Below are 15,978 nucleotides of genomic sequence, written 5' to 3'. Positions count from 1 at the left end.
AAATATACTGACTGCGTGATAGATATGCCGCGGTACTTATGCATATTCCAGGTATTGTAATGCCAAGTAAAGTCTCATGAGCCTTAACTTTGGCATGCGCATTACACGCCCATAGTCTTCAATATAATTAATCTGCTATGCCTGTTACAAGGTTGCTAAATTATAAGCTCCTGCCTAATACACTTAGTTTGCAAATAAATGAACATGAATATGAATAATCTGGTTGAAATCGAGAATCGAATGAATTTAAGCATTGCGACTAAATTAACACCAAGATTTTGTGGACATTGACATGACATCACTACAATGTTGTTTCAAAGTTTGGCTTTTTTGAAATTACATTAGGAATTCTAAAATAAATTACATATTTGAATGATTAGGCTTATTAATGTTGTATTTATGACTGGACAAAGTCTGGGTGTTGGTGGTATTATAACCCAAGTGATTTGAGGTTTGGTGTTAACCTAAAACTTTTGTTTACATTTTTGGTTTCGTTGTCAACTCAACGAAAACCACCACAAATGTTCGTAAAAAGTATAAGTAAAAACATCCTCGAAAATAGGGATACTATACTTAAAAACTAAGACAAAGGAATACAAAATGTATTTAAAATTAGCCTAAGCTTCTGTTGGTTCCCGCGATTAAAAAAAGTTCAACAAAATGAGAACAGTGCCGAAGTGGGTGAATAAAATTCATGAAGCGGATAAAGTTGAGTTTTCTAGGTAAGGTTAAAGCCAATATCGTCATTACAGTGTCCGCGTCCATCGTAGAAACATACATACATATGGTCACGTCTATATCCCTTGTGGGGTAGACAGAGCCAACAGTCTTGAAAAGACTGATCGGGCATGTTCAGCTATAATCATCTTAGAAAATATAAAAAAACAATTATGTTCAAAAACAAATAAATGTTTTGTAATCGAATAATTACAGCATATGAAATTTTCAGTGTCCATACAATATGCTTCAGTCCTGATGGCACTCAACTGGTAGTCGGAGCTGGTGAGAAGGTAATGGTGTATGACCCTCGTGATGGAGCTCTGGTGCAACTACTACAAGCTCACAAAGGAGCCGTGCACGCGGTTGCTTACTGCGGGGATGGGAAGAAGTTTGCGAGTGGCAGTGCTGATAAAAATGTTATAATCTGGACTTCCAAGATGGAGGGAGTGTTGAAGTATTCGTAAGTATTAACCAGTGACAGAATGATTCTTGAACTTGTAATTACAAGGTAACATTACACTGTTGGAAAGGTCTTTCTTTCCTTCATTACAAAATATTATTTTAACTTCTGACAGTCAGATGATATCAATATTAACGGAATATCGAAATTCTATTACCCACAGTTAATCAAAAAAGATTCCTCAAAAATAAAGAAGATATTGCGAGTAATATTTATTTACATACTGTAAAAAAATACAGTTAGTATTACTTCTTTGTAAAATCATTTCATTTATTGCATTGGACAATGATATGCGAGTAACACAAAAGGTATCACAAATATATACGTAACTGCAACTTTTCAGTCACGGTGAAGCAATCCAATGCCTCTCCTACAACCCGGTAACGATGCACCTGGCCTCCTGTGCGCTGTCAGACTTCGCATTCTGGTCTGCTGATGTTAAGGCGGTTCAGAAACACCGCGTGGCCGGTCGGATAACATCTTGTGCATGGTCCCCCAACGGGCAAAACCTTGCTATTGGACTAGCCATTGGGGCGGTTTCCATCAGAGATAGGGTGAGAAATTTCTTCCACTTTTAGTTATTTTAATAGTGCCAATGATTACAAGGCAGATCACATAAGCGAAGTAACTAACTACTTCAAGGTTAACTCAATCAGTTTAATTTATCTATACTAATATTATAAATGCAAAAGTTTGTGAGTATGTCAGGATGTCAGTATGGATGTTTGTTACTCTTTCACGCAAAAACTAATGAACCGATTATGATGAAATTTGGTATGTAGGTAGCTGGAGACCCAGAATAACATATAGGCTACTTTTTTATCCCGGAGTCCCCGCGGGAATGATTTCACGCGGCGGAAGTCGCGGGCGGCCTCTAGTCCCATATATATTTTAAGAAGAAGCGAATGAAAAATTTAAAGCAATTTAAAAACATGTGTGCCTGCATGAATGGATTTATGAATGAGGATGAAGTTTAGGAAAATGCAGTATTTGTGGCAGAGAATTATGTACTTCACATAATCCTAACTAATATTGTAAATGCGAAAGTAAGTTTATTTGTTTGTTGTCTCTGTAAACCGGGCACCTTATTATTTTTCAACCGCCGACGACCTTATTTTATGTAACTCTGTAAATTTTGAAATAAAGACATAACAAAACAAACAAATCTTATCTTATATAAAATTCTCGTGTCACAATGTTTCCCAATGTTCGTTCCCGTACTACTCCGAAACGGCTTGACCGATTCTCATGAAATTTTGTGAGCATATCGAGTAGGTCTGAGAATCGGGTAACATCTATTTTTCATACCCCTTAGTGAAAAGTGTTGCCCAATATTATTATTATTTTTTTTTACTATAAATTACTTAAAAATTATTTATATATGGCAAAACAACGTTTGCCGGGACAGTTAGTTTAGTATAAGAAAAAAAATTAAATAATATTTTGTAGATGGGCGACGAAGTACAGCGTATATCACGCGACGCTGCCGTGTGGGCGGTCACATTCCACAAGTCAACGTTGCTGGTCACGGATTGGAGTGACACCCTGTCCTTCTACAATGTGCAGGGGCAGCAGGTGTCCAAGGACAGGGATATAGGTTCGTTATTCAACATATTGCCTGACTCTCTACTGTTTACTCTGCCTACCCCTCCGGGAAAGAGGCGTGATTTTTATGTAGGTATGTATGTATTCAACATATTATTTTGTGCATACATATACGTCTGGTTCAAATTCCGCGGTCAGGGCATGATGAGAAACTAAGTTTCTCTGATTGATCTGGGTCTTGGATGTTTATATATATATATATAAATACATACATGTAAATGTCCAATGTCCAATGACCTGGATGCAGACAATAAAGAATGACCTGAAGAGTACATGCATTAACAAACAGACAACCCACAACCGTGTGGTGTAGCGCAGAAATACTAGGAGGGCTGACCCCAAATAAATTGGGACTATAGCCAGGAGAAAGAAGAAGAAGAAATACATACATGTAAATATGGTCACGTCTATATCCCTCGCGGGGTGGACAGAGCCGACAGTCTTGAAAAGAATGATAGAAGAAATACGTTCAGCTTTTTGGCTTGATGATAGAATAAAAATATTTAAAATTGGTGAAATGATAATTCAAATTATTACCTACCGCATTTTATTTTTATTTTATTTTATATTTATGTAAATCGAAAATGTAGCAAATACCTCAGAACAACAAATTATATTTTACCGATTGTTTGTGACATAGGTATAGCGGCCCTGTCAATATCTATGCTGGGCGCCTTGGTGCTGGTGGGGGGAGTGGGGGGCTGGGCCGTGCTGACGTCAGAGGGGGTTCCCATACTGACCACCCCCCAAGAGTGGGTGTGGGCGACAGCGCCGTCGCCCACTTTTAATACTGTGGTGAGTGTATTTACGAGTATCATACATACATACATACATAAAATCACGCCTCTTTCCCGGAGGGGTAGGCAGAGACTACCTCTTTCCACTTGCCACGATCTCTGCATACTTCCTTCGCTTCATCCACATTCATAACTTTCTTCATGCAAGCTCTACGAGTATCAATCTTCTCGTTTTGAACTTTAGAACTTTCTCTAATTGCCCTGGGTCTGGATGTTTATCTGTATAAGTATTTATTATAAAATATAGTATCGTTGAGTTAGTATCTCGTAACACAAGTCTCGAACTTACTTCGAGGCTAACTCAATCTGTGTAATTTGTCCCGTATATATTTATTTATTCTCGTTTTCACAAGAAAGTGTAATTTGAGTTTGAATGTACTAAGTAAGCCTTCCATCTTGTTATTCATCAGGAGGATTTTATTTTAAATATTTAAATGAAACGTCTATATCCCTTGTGGGGTAGACAGAGCCACTAGTCCTGAAAAGACTGTAGGCCACGCTCAGCTGTTTGGTTTAATGATAGAATTGAGATTCAAATAGTGACAGGTAGCTAGCCCATCGCCTAAAAGAGGAATCCCAAGTTTATAAGTCTATCCCTTAGTCGCCTTTTACGACATCCGTGGGAAAGGGATGGAGTGGTCCTATTGTAATGGTGCCGGGAACCACACGGCAAGTTTTTGAGTTTGAATGTACTTATTAAGCCTTGTCCTCCTCCTTATGTTAACAATCTTGTTATTCGTAAGGAGGATTTTCTTTTAAATAGTTAAAGGAAATAAAATAAATAACATATGTACATTCATACACATAATCACGTGTATACCCCTATGCGGGGTAGACAGTGCCAATAGTCTTGAAAAGACTGATTGACCACGCTCAGCTCTCAGTTCAGCTTTAGTTCTAAAGAAGTTTCTTTGATTTGTGAAAATAAGCCTTAATATACTGGCCAATTGTTTCTTGTAAAATCGACTATCAATTATGCATTTGCGAAAACTAATGTCGGTCACTTCCGAAAAGGCGTCACTAGCTTTCGTTTGATGTTTTTTTCAATAGAATAGAATAGATTTATTTCCAAAGTTGGATACAAGGTATCACATATTGATGTCACATCACTTAAATCTAATTACGCTACCGCTTCCAAAACGCATGTGTAGAAGTAGCAGCGGAACAAACTACACTGCAGCATTTTCACCGGACGTAAAACTAATTATTTCAATACGAATGTTTTGTCTTTCGTCAATTTTTACAGTGTTCTCCAAAGACGTTAAACAAAGGCAGAGTTTTACTTTACGGCAAAATGAAACATGGCCCACTGTATACCTATATACACTCACCAATAGTGTGACAGTTGGCCGCCATTACGTCATAGATGCGTTATAGATTCATCTCATTTTCTTTCACTCACACAATCATGCGCACAATGCCGCCATTACGACGCTTAACTCTTTTTTCAAGCCACCCCTCAAGTCTACCTTTTTTTCTACGTCTTTGGACATTGAAATTTGACGGCGTCTGTGGCGCAGCGGTAGTGCGCTTGTCTGCGTCACCGGAGGTCCCGGGTTCGAATCCCGGCCAGGGCATGACGAGGAACGAACTTTCTCTGATTGGCCTGGGTCTTGGATGTTCATCTATATAAGTATTTAAGTATTTATTATAAGCAGTATCGTTGAGTTAGTATCTCGTAACACAAGTCTCGAACTTACTTCGAGGCTGACTCAATCTGTGTAATTTGTCCCGTATATATTTATTTGTTATTTATTTAACTCCCATGCTCATACTATCATACACTGCCCAGTTTGCAATATGAGTCTAAATTATTTACATCATATAGGTACAAATGCTGTGTTCATCTTAACCTCCCATACATATATATTTATTTATTAATATATAAATGTGGATGAAGCGAAGGAAATATGCAGAGATCGTGGCAAGTGGAAAGAGGTAGTCTCTGTCTACCCCTCCGGGAAAGAGGCGTGATTTTATGTATGTATGTAATAAAATATAACTCATAAATATCCCGTATATATATATATATATTTATTTATTATTGAAAAAAATGTATGTATGTTTTGTAATCTCTTTCCCATGGATGTCGTAAAAGGCGACTAAGGGATAGGCTTATAAACTTGGGTTTCCACTTTTAGGCGATGGGCTAGCAACCTGTCACTGTTTGAATCTCAATTCTATCACTAAGCCAAACAGCTGAGCGTGGCCTATCAGTCTTTTCAAGACTGGTGGCTCTGTCTACCCCGCTAGGGATATAGACGTGATCATATGTATGTATGTAAGTAAGTAAGTAAGTATATGCTTTATTGTTCACAAAAGGAGTACATTACAAATAAAAACAGTACAGTACAAAGGCGTACAAATGTTTAATTTAAATCACCACTTTGCAGGCCGTGGCGTGCCAAGACGGCACCCTGTGGTGTTATCAAGCGGTGTTCAGCACCGTTCACGGTCTGTACCGTGAACGTTACGCGTACCGCGAGAACATGACGGACGTGATCATCCAACATCTCACCACCGGCAACAAAGTGCGCATCAAGTGTCACGACCGCGTTCATAAGATTGCTATATATAAGCATCGTTTGGCGGTAATTATTGTTTTTTTTTTTTTTAGTATGTATGTATGGAAGCATCGATTGGCGGTAATTATTGTTTTTTTTTTTTTTTTTTAGTATGTATGTATGGAAGCATCGATTGGCGGTAATTATTGTGTTTTTTTTTATGTATGTATGTATGTGTGGCGTGGCCTATCAGTCTTGAAAAGACTGTTGGCTCTGTTTACCCCATAAGGGATATAGACGTGACCATATGTATGTATGTATGCAATGTTTAGTGTTTTAACGTTATCTATATTAATATTGCTGCCGTGTGGTTTCCGGCACCAATACAAAAAAGAATAGGACCACGCCATGGATTCCCATGGATGTCGTAAAACGCGACTAAGGGATAGGCTTACATACTTGTGATTCTTTTTTTAGGCGATGGGCTATCAACCTCTCACTATTTGGATCTCAATTCCATCATTAAGCCGAGCAGCTGAATGTGGCCATTCAGTCTTTTCGGGACTATTGGCTCTGTCTACCCCATAAGGGATATAGACGTGACCATATGTATGTATGTATGTAATGTTTAGTGTTTTAATGGGGGCTTTATCTATACTAATATTATAAAGCTGAAGAGTTTGTTTGTTTGTTTGAAAGCGCTAATCTCAGGATGTACTGGTTTTAATTGAATAATTCTTTTTGCGTTGAATAGATTATTAATCGAGGAAGGCTTTAGTCTATATAACATCACGCTGCAACTATAAGGAGCAAAGAAATAATTGGAAATGTGCAAAAAAAAAATCTTCCTTGAGGACTCCAATGATGCCCAAAATAACTATTCCACGCGGACGAAGTCGCGGTCACAGCTAGTATCTTTAATGTATTATGCATATTGTCGGTTTCTTCATCGTCGTATGTGACAGGTTGCTAGCCCATCGCTAAAAAAGAAGAATCCCAAGTTTATAAGCCTATCCCTTAGTCGCCTCTCACGACATCCATGGGGAAGAGATGGATTCGATTTCTTTATTATTATAGTTGGATTCGATTTCTTTATTATTATAGTTAAATGTTATAATGACTGGTAGTCTAACATTTTTTATACGTCAGCGGGTACAAGTCAAAGGCCATGTTATATAGCACCTTGACCATATGTAAGTTCCACTTGGCGGTTCCAGGTCAAAGTCAAACGTTTATTTGCCAACTATGAGTCATAAATATAATACAGGTGGTATGTATAATTTTGTTTGTATCATAGCAACTCGGTGAGTATTGCAAATGTAGTCAATTACAATAATAATGACTATTGAATGATATTTTACTTACCTATATAAAACAATTTTGATTTAATTTAAAAACTTTATACATTAAATAACAGTGTAGATTGAATTTATTACTAGTAAAAAATTTATATATATATATACCAATTCCCATTATTCATTAAAATTAAATGTCTAATATAATCAACAATAATTTAACAGGATTTCTTTATTATTATAGTTGGATTCGATTTCTTTATTATTATAGTTAAATGTTATAATGGCTGGTGGTTGAACATTTTTTATACATATAGGGTACAAGTCAAAGGCCATGTCACATACACGTTGACGGCCTCTGTGGCGCAGCGGTAGTACGCACTGTCTGTGACACCGGAGGTCCCGGGTTCAAATCCCGGCCAGGGCATGAGGAGAAAAGAACTTTCTCTGATTGGCCTGGGTCTTGGATGTTTATATATATAAGTATTTATTATAAAATATAGTATCGTTGAGTTAGTATCTCGTAACACAAGTCTCGAACTTACTTCGAGGCTAACTCATTTATTTACATAGCACCTTGACCACAAGTACCACTCGGCGGTTCCAGGTTCAACTCCCGGAACGCGTGGTGGTGTACGAGCAGGGCGACGTGGACGGCATGCTGTACAGGGTGAAGCAGAAACTGTCGCAGAAGACGGAATGTTCATTGTTGGTCGCCACTAGCGACGCCCTACTGCTGTGTCAGGTAATTTTAATCATTTATATTATTCAACGATTTATTATTTACATACATACATATGGTCACGTCTGTATACGTTGCGGGGTAGACATAGCCAACAGTCTTGAAAAGACTGAATGGCCACGTTCAGCTATTCGGCTTAATGATAGAATTGAGACTTAAATAATGACAGGTTGCTAAATCATCGCCTAGAAAAAGAGTCCCAAGTTTGTAAGCCTGTCCTTTAGTCGCCTTTTACGACATCCATGGGAAAGAGATGTAGTGGTCCTATTCTTTTTTGTATTGGTGCCGGAAACCACACGGCATCGGCACGGATTTATTATTTAAAACTTTATTGAGATGAACTTAATGTTAATAGCATTCTCTACCGGTGATGATACATGATTTAATCGAAATTTATATAAGTAATAAAAAATATAATTTTTAATAGAATGTCAAATTAATTGATATACATATATATATATAAATAGGGTGTATTGAATTTTGATTTCGGTTCAAATCATAATTAAAGGTAATGTAATAAATGATGCTCATTTTAAATACATTTATTTTATGTTATGTACACATGTATTGGCAAATGATATTTATCTTCTCTCATATAAAATTCCAGGATTCGAAGCTGGTGATGGTCGGCCGGCGGCTGCCTAAGAACTGGACCATGCCTGCTCCTATCCGCTATGTCAAAGTGACCACCCTGTATTTCGAAGAGGTTTTATTACTGGGCCTACAAAATGGACAAGTGAGTATTATATAATTTACATTTTTTTTTATTTCTTTTTTCATGATTAATTGTAAATACAATTCGCGCCGATGAGCACCTGCTAACATACATTAATTAAAATACATGTATCGGGTGGTTCCCGGCCCTTTAGGACAGAACCACTCCATGCATGTCGTAAAAGGCGACTGTGGGATTGGCTTATAATCTTAGGATTTTTCGTATAGGCGATGGGCTAGCAACCTGTCACTATTTGAATCTCAATTGCATTATTAAGCTATACAGCTGAGCAAGGCCTTTCAGTCTTTTCCAGACTATTTACACCGTTTACCCCGCAAGGGATATAGACGAGACTATATATATGCATGTACTCATACGTACCTATGTTGGGGTAGGCAGAGACTACACTTTCCACTTGCCACGATCTCTGTATGTATGTATAACATAACATATAATAACGTCTATATCTCTTGCGGGGAAGACAGAGCCAACAGTCATCAAAAGACTGAAAAGCCACGTTCAGGCTTACTGGAGCTTACTAGAATTGAGATTCAAATAGTGACAGGTTGCTAGCCCATCGCTAAAAAGAGGAATCCCAAGTTTATAATCCTTTCTCTTAGTCGCCTTTTACGACATCCATGGAAAAGAGATGGAGTGCTCCTATTATTTTTTTCTATCGTTGCTGGGAACCACAATGTATGTATGTAAATATTAATCACGGTTTAAAAAAAAAACTCACGATACATACATAAACAAATGTTGCTGAACGTGGCCTTTCAGTTTTTCAAGACTGCTAGCTCTGTCTACCCCGCAAGGGATATAGACGTGACTATATGTATGTATATATGTATGTTATATTTATATTTTTTTAATTTTTAATTCTTTCAGATATGGCAAGTGGAGCCCGTTAGCGGTGCGTCTAAATCGTTGTTGCAAACGCCGGCCAGCGTTCGTTGTTTGGACGTGAGCGCGTCTAGGAGTCGTGTCGCAGTCGTCGACGAGTCGTCCGTGTGTCGTGTGTACAGTCTGCCCACCGGCGAACTGTTGTATACAGTAAGGGTGTATTGTTTATACATACATACATATTATGAAATATAATTTGTTAAATCGGAAGAAAGTAATTTGACATGAGCGCGTTTAGGAGTCGTGTCGCAGTCGTCGACGAGTCGTCCGTGTGTCGCGTGTACAGTCTGCCCACCGGGGAACTGTTGTATACAGTAAGGGTGTATTTCTTATACCGTGCGGTTATGCCGTGTGGTTCCCTGCACCAATGATAAAGAAGAATGGGACCATTCCATCTCTTTCCCATGGATGTCGTAAAAGGTGACTAAGGGATAAGCTGATAAACTTGAGATTCTTCTTATAGGCGATGGGCTAGCAACCTGTCACTATTTGAATCTCAATTCTATCATCAAGATAAAAAGCTGAACGTGGCCTATCAGTCTTTTCAAGACAGTTGACTCTGTCTACCCCGCAAGGGATATGATACAGGAAGATGGTACATTTTTAATTATTAATTATTAATCGTGCGTGACTCGGTTCAAGTCCACGTGAGGTCCAGAATTCTTGGGACCGCTCCCGTGGAACATCGGTCACGATTGGGCGCTGCGGACGGTCACTCTGCCCTGGGTGGAGGTCGTCTGCTACGCGGACGACACACTCGTGGCCGCCCGCGGCGCCACATACAGGGTGACTTTTAATTCAACTGCATAAATTTAACTGTCAAGTGTACTCATCTAAAGGATATTTGAAAACGTTAAAAGAAAAATATCGGTTCATATTTCAGAAAGTACTAAAAAACATAAAAGTATCAAAATCCACGATCCTAAATACGTCATATCACCCCGGCCGGCGGAAAAGCGACGCGTAAGGCGCTGACTCCACGACCGAGAGAACCGCGACGATATTATCGTCGTGCCACGTATTTCTATACACTCTCTATGAAACCGTCTCCACACGGCGATACTATCGCTGAGATGCGACGAGTGGCAATGAGCGCGCGAAACGTCATTACATCGTCGCTAGCCCGCCGCGACTAGCAGCGTCATTTCAACGTTGATTCTCGTTAAGCAAGGACGTTTCTAGAAGCTTTTTAAACAATAGTACAATGTTTGACATTGAAAAGTTTATTCTTGAAGCGAGAGATTCGCGGCGATTCCGTTACGAGTCGTCGCGGACACGCTGCGATCCCGTCACGAGTCGCGACGATACGCTGGCGGAATTATCGCTCGTTCGTGGAGTATGTCCGACGATAGTATGACGGGCTCGTTGCGATTCCCTCGTTCGTGGAGTCAGCGCCTAAGATTCAGAGGTCAACGACACAATTCATTCAGCTGAGCTATCTCGACAACTCTGTACTTTACTTGATCTTGATACTAGAAAAATAATTTATTTTTCAGACATTTATTTACATGTTTAGTTTTAATTTCTTTTTGAAGTATTGGTCTTTAATAAAGCGTGTGACGTAGTTTTTGGGGGTTTTTTAAATGTGAAAATGATGACGTTTAATTTAAATAAAAATAGGCTCAAACGGCTCAGAAGCATGGGTATAGTCTATGTTTAAAAGGATGCAGTTGTTTTAAATGTCACCCTGTATAGGGAGGCGTCATTGCTCGCCACCGCGGGAGTCGCTGAAGTGGTGCGCCGGATCCGTCGACTGGGTCTGGAGGTGGCTCTCCACAAATCCGAGGCGCTGTGCTTCCATGGCCCTCGGAGGAAGCCGCCTGCAGACGCCAGTCTGACGGTTGGAGGTGTCTCAATTGCCATCAAGCAATTCAAAAATTCAAATTCAAAATTTTTATTAATTACTATAGGATACTATATATCGCTGAATAATTGTCAAAACGTATGGTTTAACAACATTGTTTGTCGTCAAATAAATTACTTAAAAACGTAAGTTTACTGCCGCTTCCAAGGCGTCAGTGCAGAAGAAGCGGTAACAAACTGCACTGCAGCATTTTCTCGATGCGCTACCTGGGCATCGTTCTTGATGGCAGATGGAACTTCGGCGCCCACGGCGAACCTGGGAGGTCCAGAAGCGTCCTGCAGGCGCTTGTACATGGGGGTCGTGCGATCGATAGCCCTTTACGGGGCCCCCGTATGGGCGGATGCGCTCTCTCGCCAAAACCTCGCCTCCCTGCGGAGGCCACAGAGGCTGATGGCGACGAGAGCCGCAAGGGGATATCGCACTGTTACGCGGGCAGCGTTGAATGCATTTTTAAAAAAAGATTATTTAAAGAAACTTAACTTTATTCACTAAATAACGTACATGAACTTATTTTACTTATTGGATAGATTTATAACGTTATGGAGGCAACCGCTCTGCGAGAGGATCTAATGTGGACTGACTATGAGAGCAGCGCTCGGGACTGAGGCGCTGTGAGGGGGTGATGAGCAAGCCTGGAGGGTTTGCTCTGTCAGCATTGTCACTAATATTAGCGGGCTGTAACAGCACGATCTCCTTTGAGGCAGCGTCTGTGCTGGCCGGTTCCATTCCCTGGGACCTAGAGGCGAAAACCCTCGCGTCGCTGTTCTTCTGGCGCGAGGAGGCCGCGGCCCAGGGTCACCGGTTGGCACCGAGGGAGATCGCAGGACGCCGCAATGAGCTGTGTCAGCGCTCCATTGAAGAGTGGTCCCAAAGGCTGGAGTAGAACCGAGAACATTAAACATTTAACACATAACATTAACATTAAATATTTAAAATTACGTATGAACTAACGTAATCGTGTAGTTCCCGACACCAATACAAAAAAAGAATAGAACCACTCCATCTCTTTCCCATGAATGTCGTAAAAGGCGACTAAGGGAAAGTGAGGTGGCAATTGAATCTCAATTCTATCATTAAGCCAAATAGCGGAAAGTGGCCATTCGGTCTTATCAAGACTATTGGCTCTGACTATCCCGTAAGGGATATAGACGTGACTATATGTATGTATGTATGTTCAGTTTATAAACCCTCAGTCACCTTTAAAATCAACAATGGGAACCACACGGCATTTTTCTTTTTAATTCATTGAATTTTCTATATAGGTAATTTATTATCAATTCACCAGGAAGAGAACGTGTCATCGGTGTCATGGAACTCGTGGTGTGACGACCTCCTCAGCCTTTCCGGTGGCGGGCTGCTCTCGATAAAGGCTGGCCTTTTTCCAGCTGCCACCCAGCCTTTGGTGGGATCTGTTGTGGGTTTTCAGGTACATAAATGTTTATATACATACATATATATATATGTATATATATCCCTTGTGGAGTAAACAGAGCCAACAGTCTTGAAAAGAGTGATAGGATGTTTACATTCATACATACATATGGTCACGCCTGTATCCCTTGTGGAGTAGACAGAGCCAACAGTCTTGAAAAGAGTGATAGAATGTTTACATTCATACATACATACATATGATCACGCCTGTATCCCTTGTGGAGTAGACAGAGCCAAGAGTCTTAAAAAGAGTGATAGAATGTTTACATTCATACATACATACATATGATCACGCCTGTATCCCTTGTGGTGTAGACAGAGCCAACAGTCTTGAAAAGACTGATAGGCCATGTTCAGCTGTTTGACTTCATGATAGAATTGAGATTCAAATAGTGACAGGTTGCTAGCCTGTAGCCTAAAAAAAGAATCCCAAGTTTATAAGCCTATCCCTTTATCGCCTTTAACGACATCCACGGGAAAGAGATGGAGTGGTCCTATTTTCTTTTTTGTATTATCATCTATTATATATACATACATAAAATCACGCCTCTTTCCCGGAGGGGTAGGCAGAGACTACCTCTTTCCACTTGCCACGATCTCTGCGTACTTCCTTCGCTTCATCCACATTCATGACCAGAGATCGGAATAGGTAGATTGATTTTATGTACTTGCATCATAAATTACCATAGAAAGCATAACATGGATAAGCCTCTTTTCCGGGATTCCATTTCAGTACTTACACTTACAGTAAACTACATTGTCCGCGGGTAACATAGGACTACAATTTACGTGAACGAAGTCGGGGGAAAACAGCTATCACTAATATATTCTTCATCCCACTTGTAAAAATTCCGGAAAAAATCTTAATAATTTACAAATCCCGGAGTCCATATTAATATATACGTTTCAGAGTTCATTGACCCCAATTCAATTTACCTATTCCGATTTCTGTTCATAACACTATTTGTAATTGTTATATATGTATGTATATGTTTTGTGTGTTAATAACATTTTTTTATATTATCAGGGTGGTCGTGTATTCTGCTTACAAGCTAATTCCATGCAGACGATAAACGTTCCGCTCTCGCACGCCGTACATCAGAACATACAGCAGAAGATGTTCACGTGAGTACATATATATATATATATGGTCACGTCTATATCCAGTGCGGGGTAGACAGAGCCTACAGCCTTGATAAGACTGAAAGGCCACGTTCAGCAACGTATGATGTTAACGTTCAATTCGTTTATGTGGGTGTGCATGTACGTATGCATGCATATAGTCTCATCTACATCTCTTGCAGGGTAGGCAGAGCCAAGTAAGTAAGTTTAACCGTTTAAATAAGTTTGACATACGGCCATTTGTTGAAAATGGACGTATAATATCTAGCTGAACGTGATATTTCAGCCTTTTCGAAACTGTGCCCCGTCCGTCTAGCTTGTAAAGAATGTAGATGTGAAATATATATATATATATATTATTCTATACTAATATTATAAAGCTGAAAAGTTTGTTTGTTTGAACGCGCTAATCTCAGGAACTACTGGTTCAAATTGAAAATTTATTTTTGTGTTGAATAGACTATTTGAGAAAGGCTTTGGGCTATATAGGTACATCACACTGCAACTATATGGAGCGAAGAAATAATAAAAATGTGAAAAAAAATGAGGAAAATTATTTATCCTTGAGGGCTTCAATGATGCCCAAAATAACTATTCCACGCGGACGAAGTCGCGGGCACAGCTAGTGTATAATCATTTACAGTCGTGTGTGTAATGTTACGAATCGTTTATACAGGGTGACATCTAAAACAACTGCATCCTTTTAAACATAGACTATAACCATGCTTCTGAGCAGTTTGAGCCCATTTTTATTTAAATTAAACGTCATCATTTTCACATTTAAAAAAACCATCAAAAACTACGTCACACGCTTTATTAAAGACCAATACTACAAAAAGAAATTAAAACTAAACATGTAAATAAATGTCTGAAAAATAAATTATTTTTCTAGTATCAAGATCAAGTAAAGTACAGAGTTGTCGAGATCGCTCAGCTGAATTAATTGTGTCGTTGACCTCTGAATCTTACCCGTCGCTTTTCCGCCGGCCGGGGTGATATGAAATATTTAGGATCATGGATTTTGATACTTTTATTTTTTTCGTTCTTTTAACGTTTTTATATATCCTTTAGATGAGTACACTTAACAGTTAAATTTATGCAGTTGAATGAAAAGTCACCCTGTATAAAATACAACGCAAGAATTGTATGTTTGTTTGTCACACAGTGAAGCGTATGCGGTGGCGTGCCTAGGGGTGACCGCTTTGGACTGGGAGCGGCTGGGGATGGCAGCTTTGGAGGAGTTGTCCTTCGAAGTGGCAAAGAAGGCGTTCCAGAGGAGTGAGAATGTCATATTCTTGACGCTCATCGACCATTTGCAGGTGAGTAATGGCGAGAGGGGAGGGGTTTTAGTGGGTGGGGGGGTTGGTGCCAGGAGTCTTGCACGATCCCGGGTTAAGATCCGGGGGGTAGTCCGTGAAAAGGATTTCCTCTTTTATAACAAAATAGAAAAAAAATTGCTGAGTTTTCGTGGTAATCAGTAAAGGTAGTAGTAGGAGATGATTAAGGTTTACACGATTTCGTTGTAGTCAATGTGGTAAAATTGAAAAGAATAGGACCACTCCATCTCATTTTCCATGGATGTCGTAAAAGACGACTAAAGGATAGGCTTATTTTGGGATTTTTCTTTTAGGCAATGGTCTAGCAACCTGTCACTATTTGAATCTGTCACAATTCAATGCGAATGAGATGGAGTGGTCCTATTCTTCTTTTTTTGTATTGGTGCCGGGAGCCACACGGCATAAACTACCTTAACATACATACATACATAAAATCACGCTTCTTTCCCGGAGGGGCAGGCAGAGACTACCTCTTTCCACTTG

At 39.5% G+C, this 15,978-nt stretch overlaps 1 protein-coding gene across 2 annotated transcripts in view; it reads left to right on the top strand.

Moving 5' to 3' along the window:
* The first annotated feature begins 300 nt into the window (after nt 1–300).
* LOC106130525 (intraflagellar transport protein 122 homolog) overlaps nt 301–15,978 on the top strand; it is a 35,001-nt gene continuing 19,323 nt past the window's right edge. For both annotated transcript variants that reach the window (XM_060953676.1, XM_060953675.1), the window contains exons 1-12: nt 301–722; nt 950–1,180; nt 1,524–1,734; nt 2,630–2,777; nt 3,426–3,580; nt 5,976–6,173; nt 7,989–8,126; nt 8,731–8,859; nt 9,727–9,891; nt 12,891–13,031; nt 14,064–14,161; nt 15,324–15,477. In XM_060953676.1, the coding sequence (XP_060809659.1) occupies nt 661–722; nt 950–1,180; nt 1,524–1,734; nt 2,630–2,777; nt 3,426–3,580; nt 5,976–6,173; nt 7,989–8,126; nt 8,731–8,859; nt 9,727–9,891; nt 12,891–13,031; nt 14,064–14,161; nt 15,324–15,477 (1,830 nt within the window). In that variant the 5' untranslated portion in view covers nt 301–660. The remainder of the gene's footprint in view (nt 723–949; nt 1,181–1,523; nt 1,735–2,629; nt 2,778–3,425; nt 3,581–5,975; nt 6,174–7,988; nt 8,127–8,730; nt 8,860–9,726; nt 9,892–12,890; nt 13,032–14,063; nt 14,162–15,323; nt 15,478–15,978) is intronic.

Source organism: Amyelois transitella, chromosome Z (genome assembly GCF_032362555.1).
Source record: "Amyelois transitella isolate CPQ chromosome Z, ilAmyTran1.1, whole genome shotgun sequence".
NCBI lineage: Eukaryota > Metazoa > Arthropoda > Insecta > Lepidoptera > Pyralidae > Amyelois > Amyelois transitella.
Note: the sequence above shows the minus strand (reverse complement) of the source record. Positions and strands in the feature narration are given on the sequence as shown.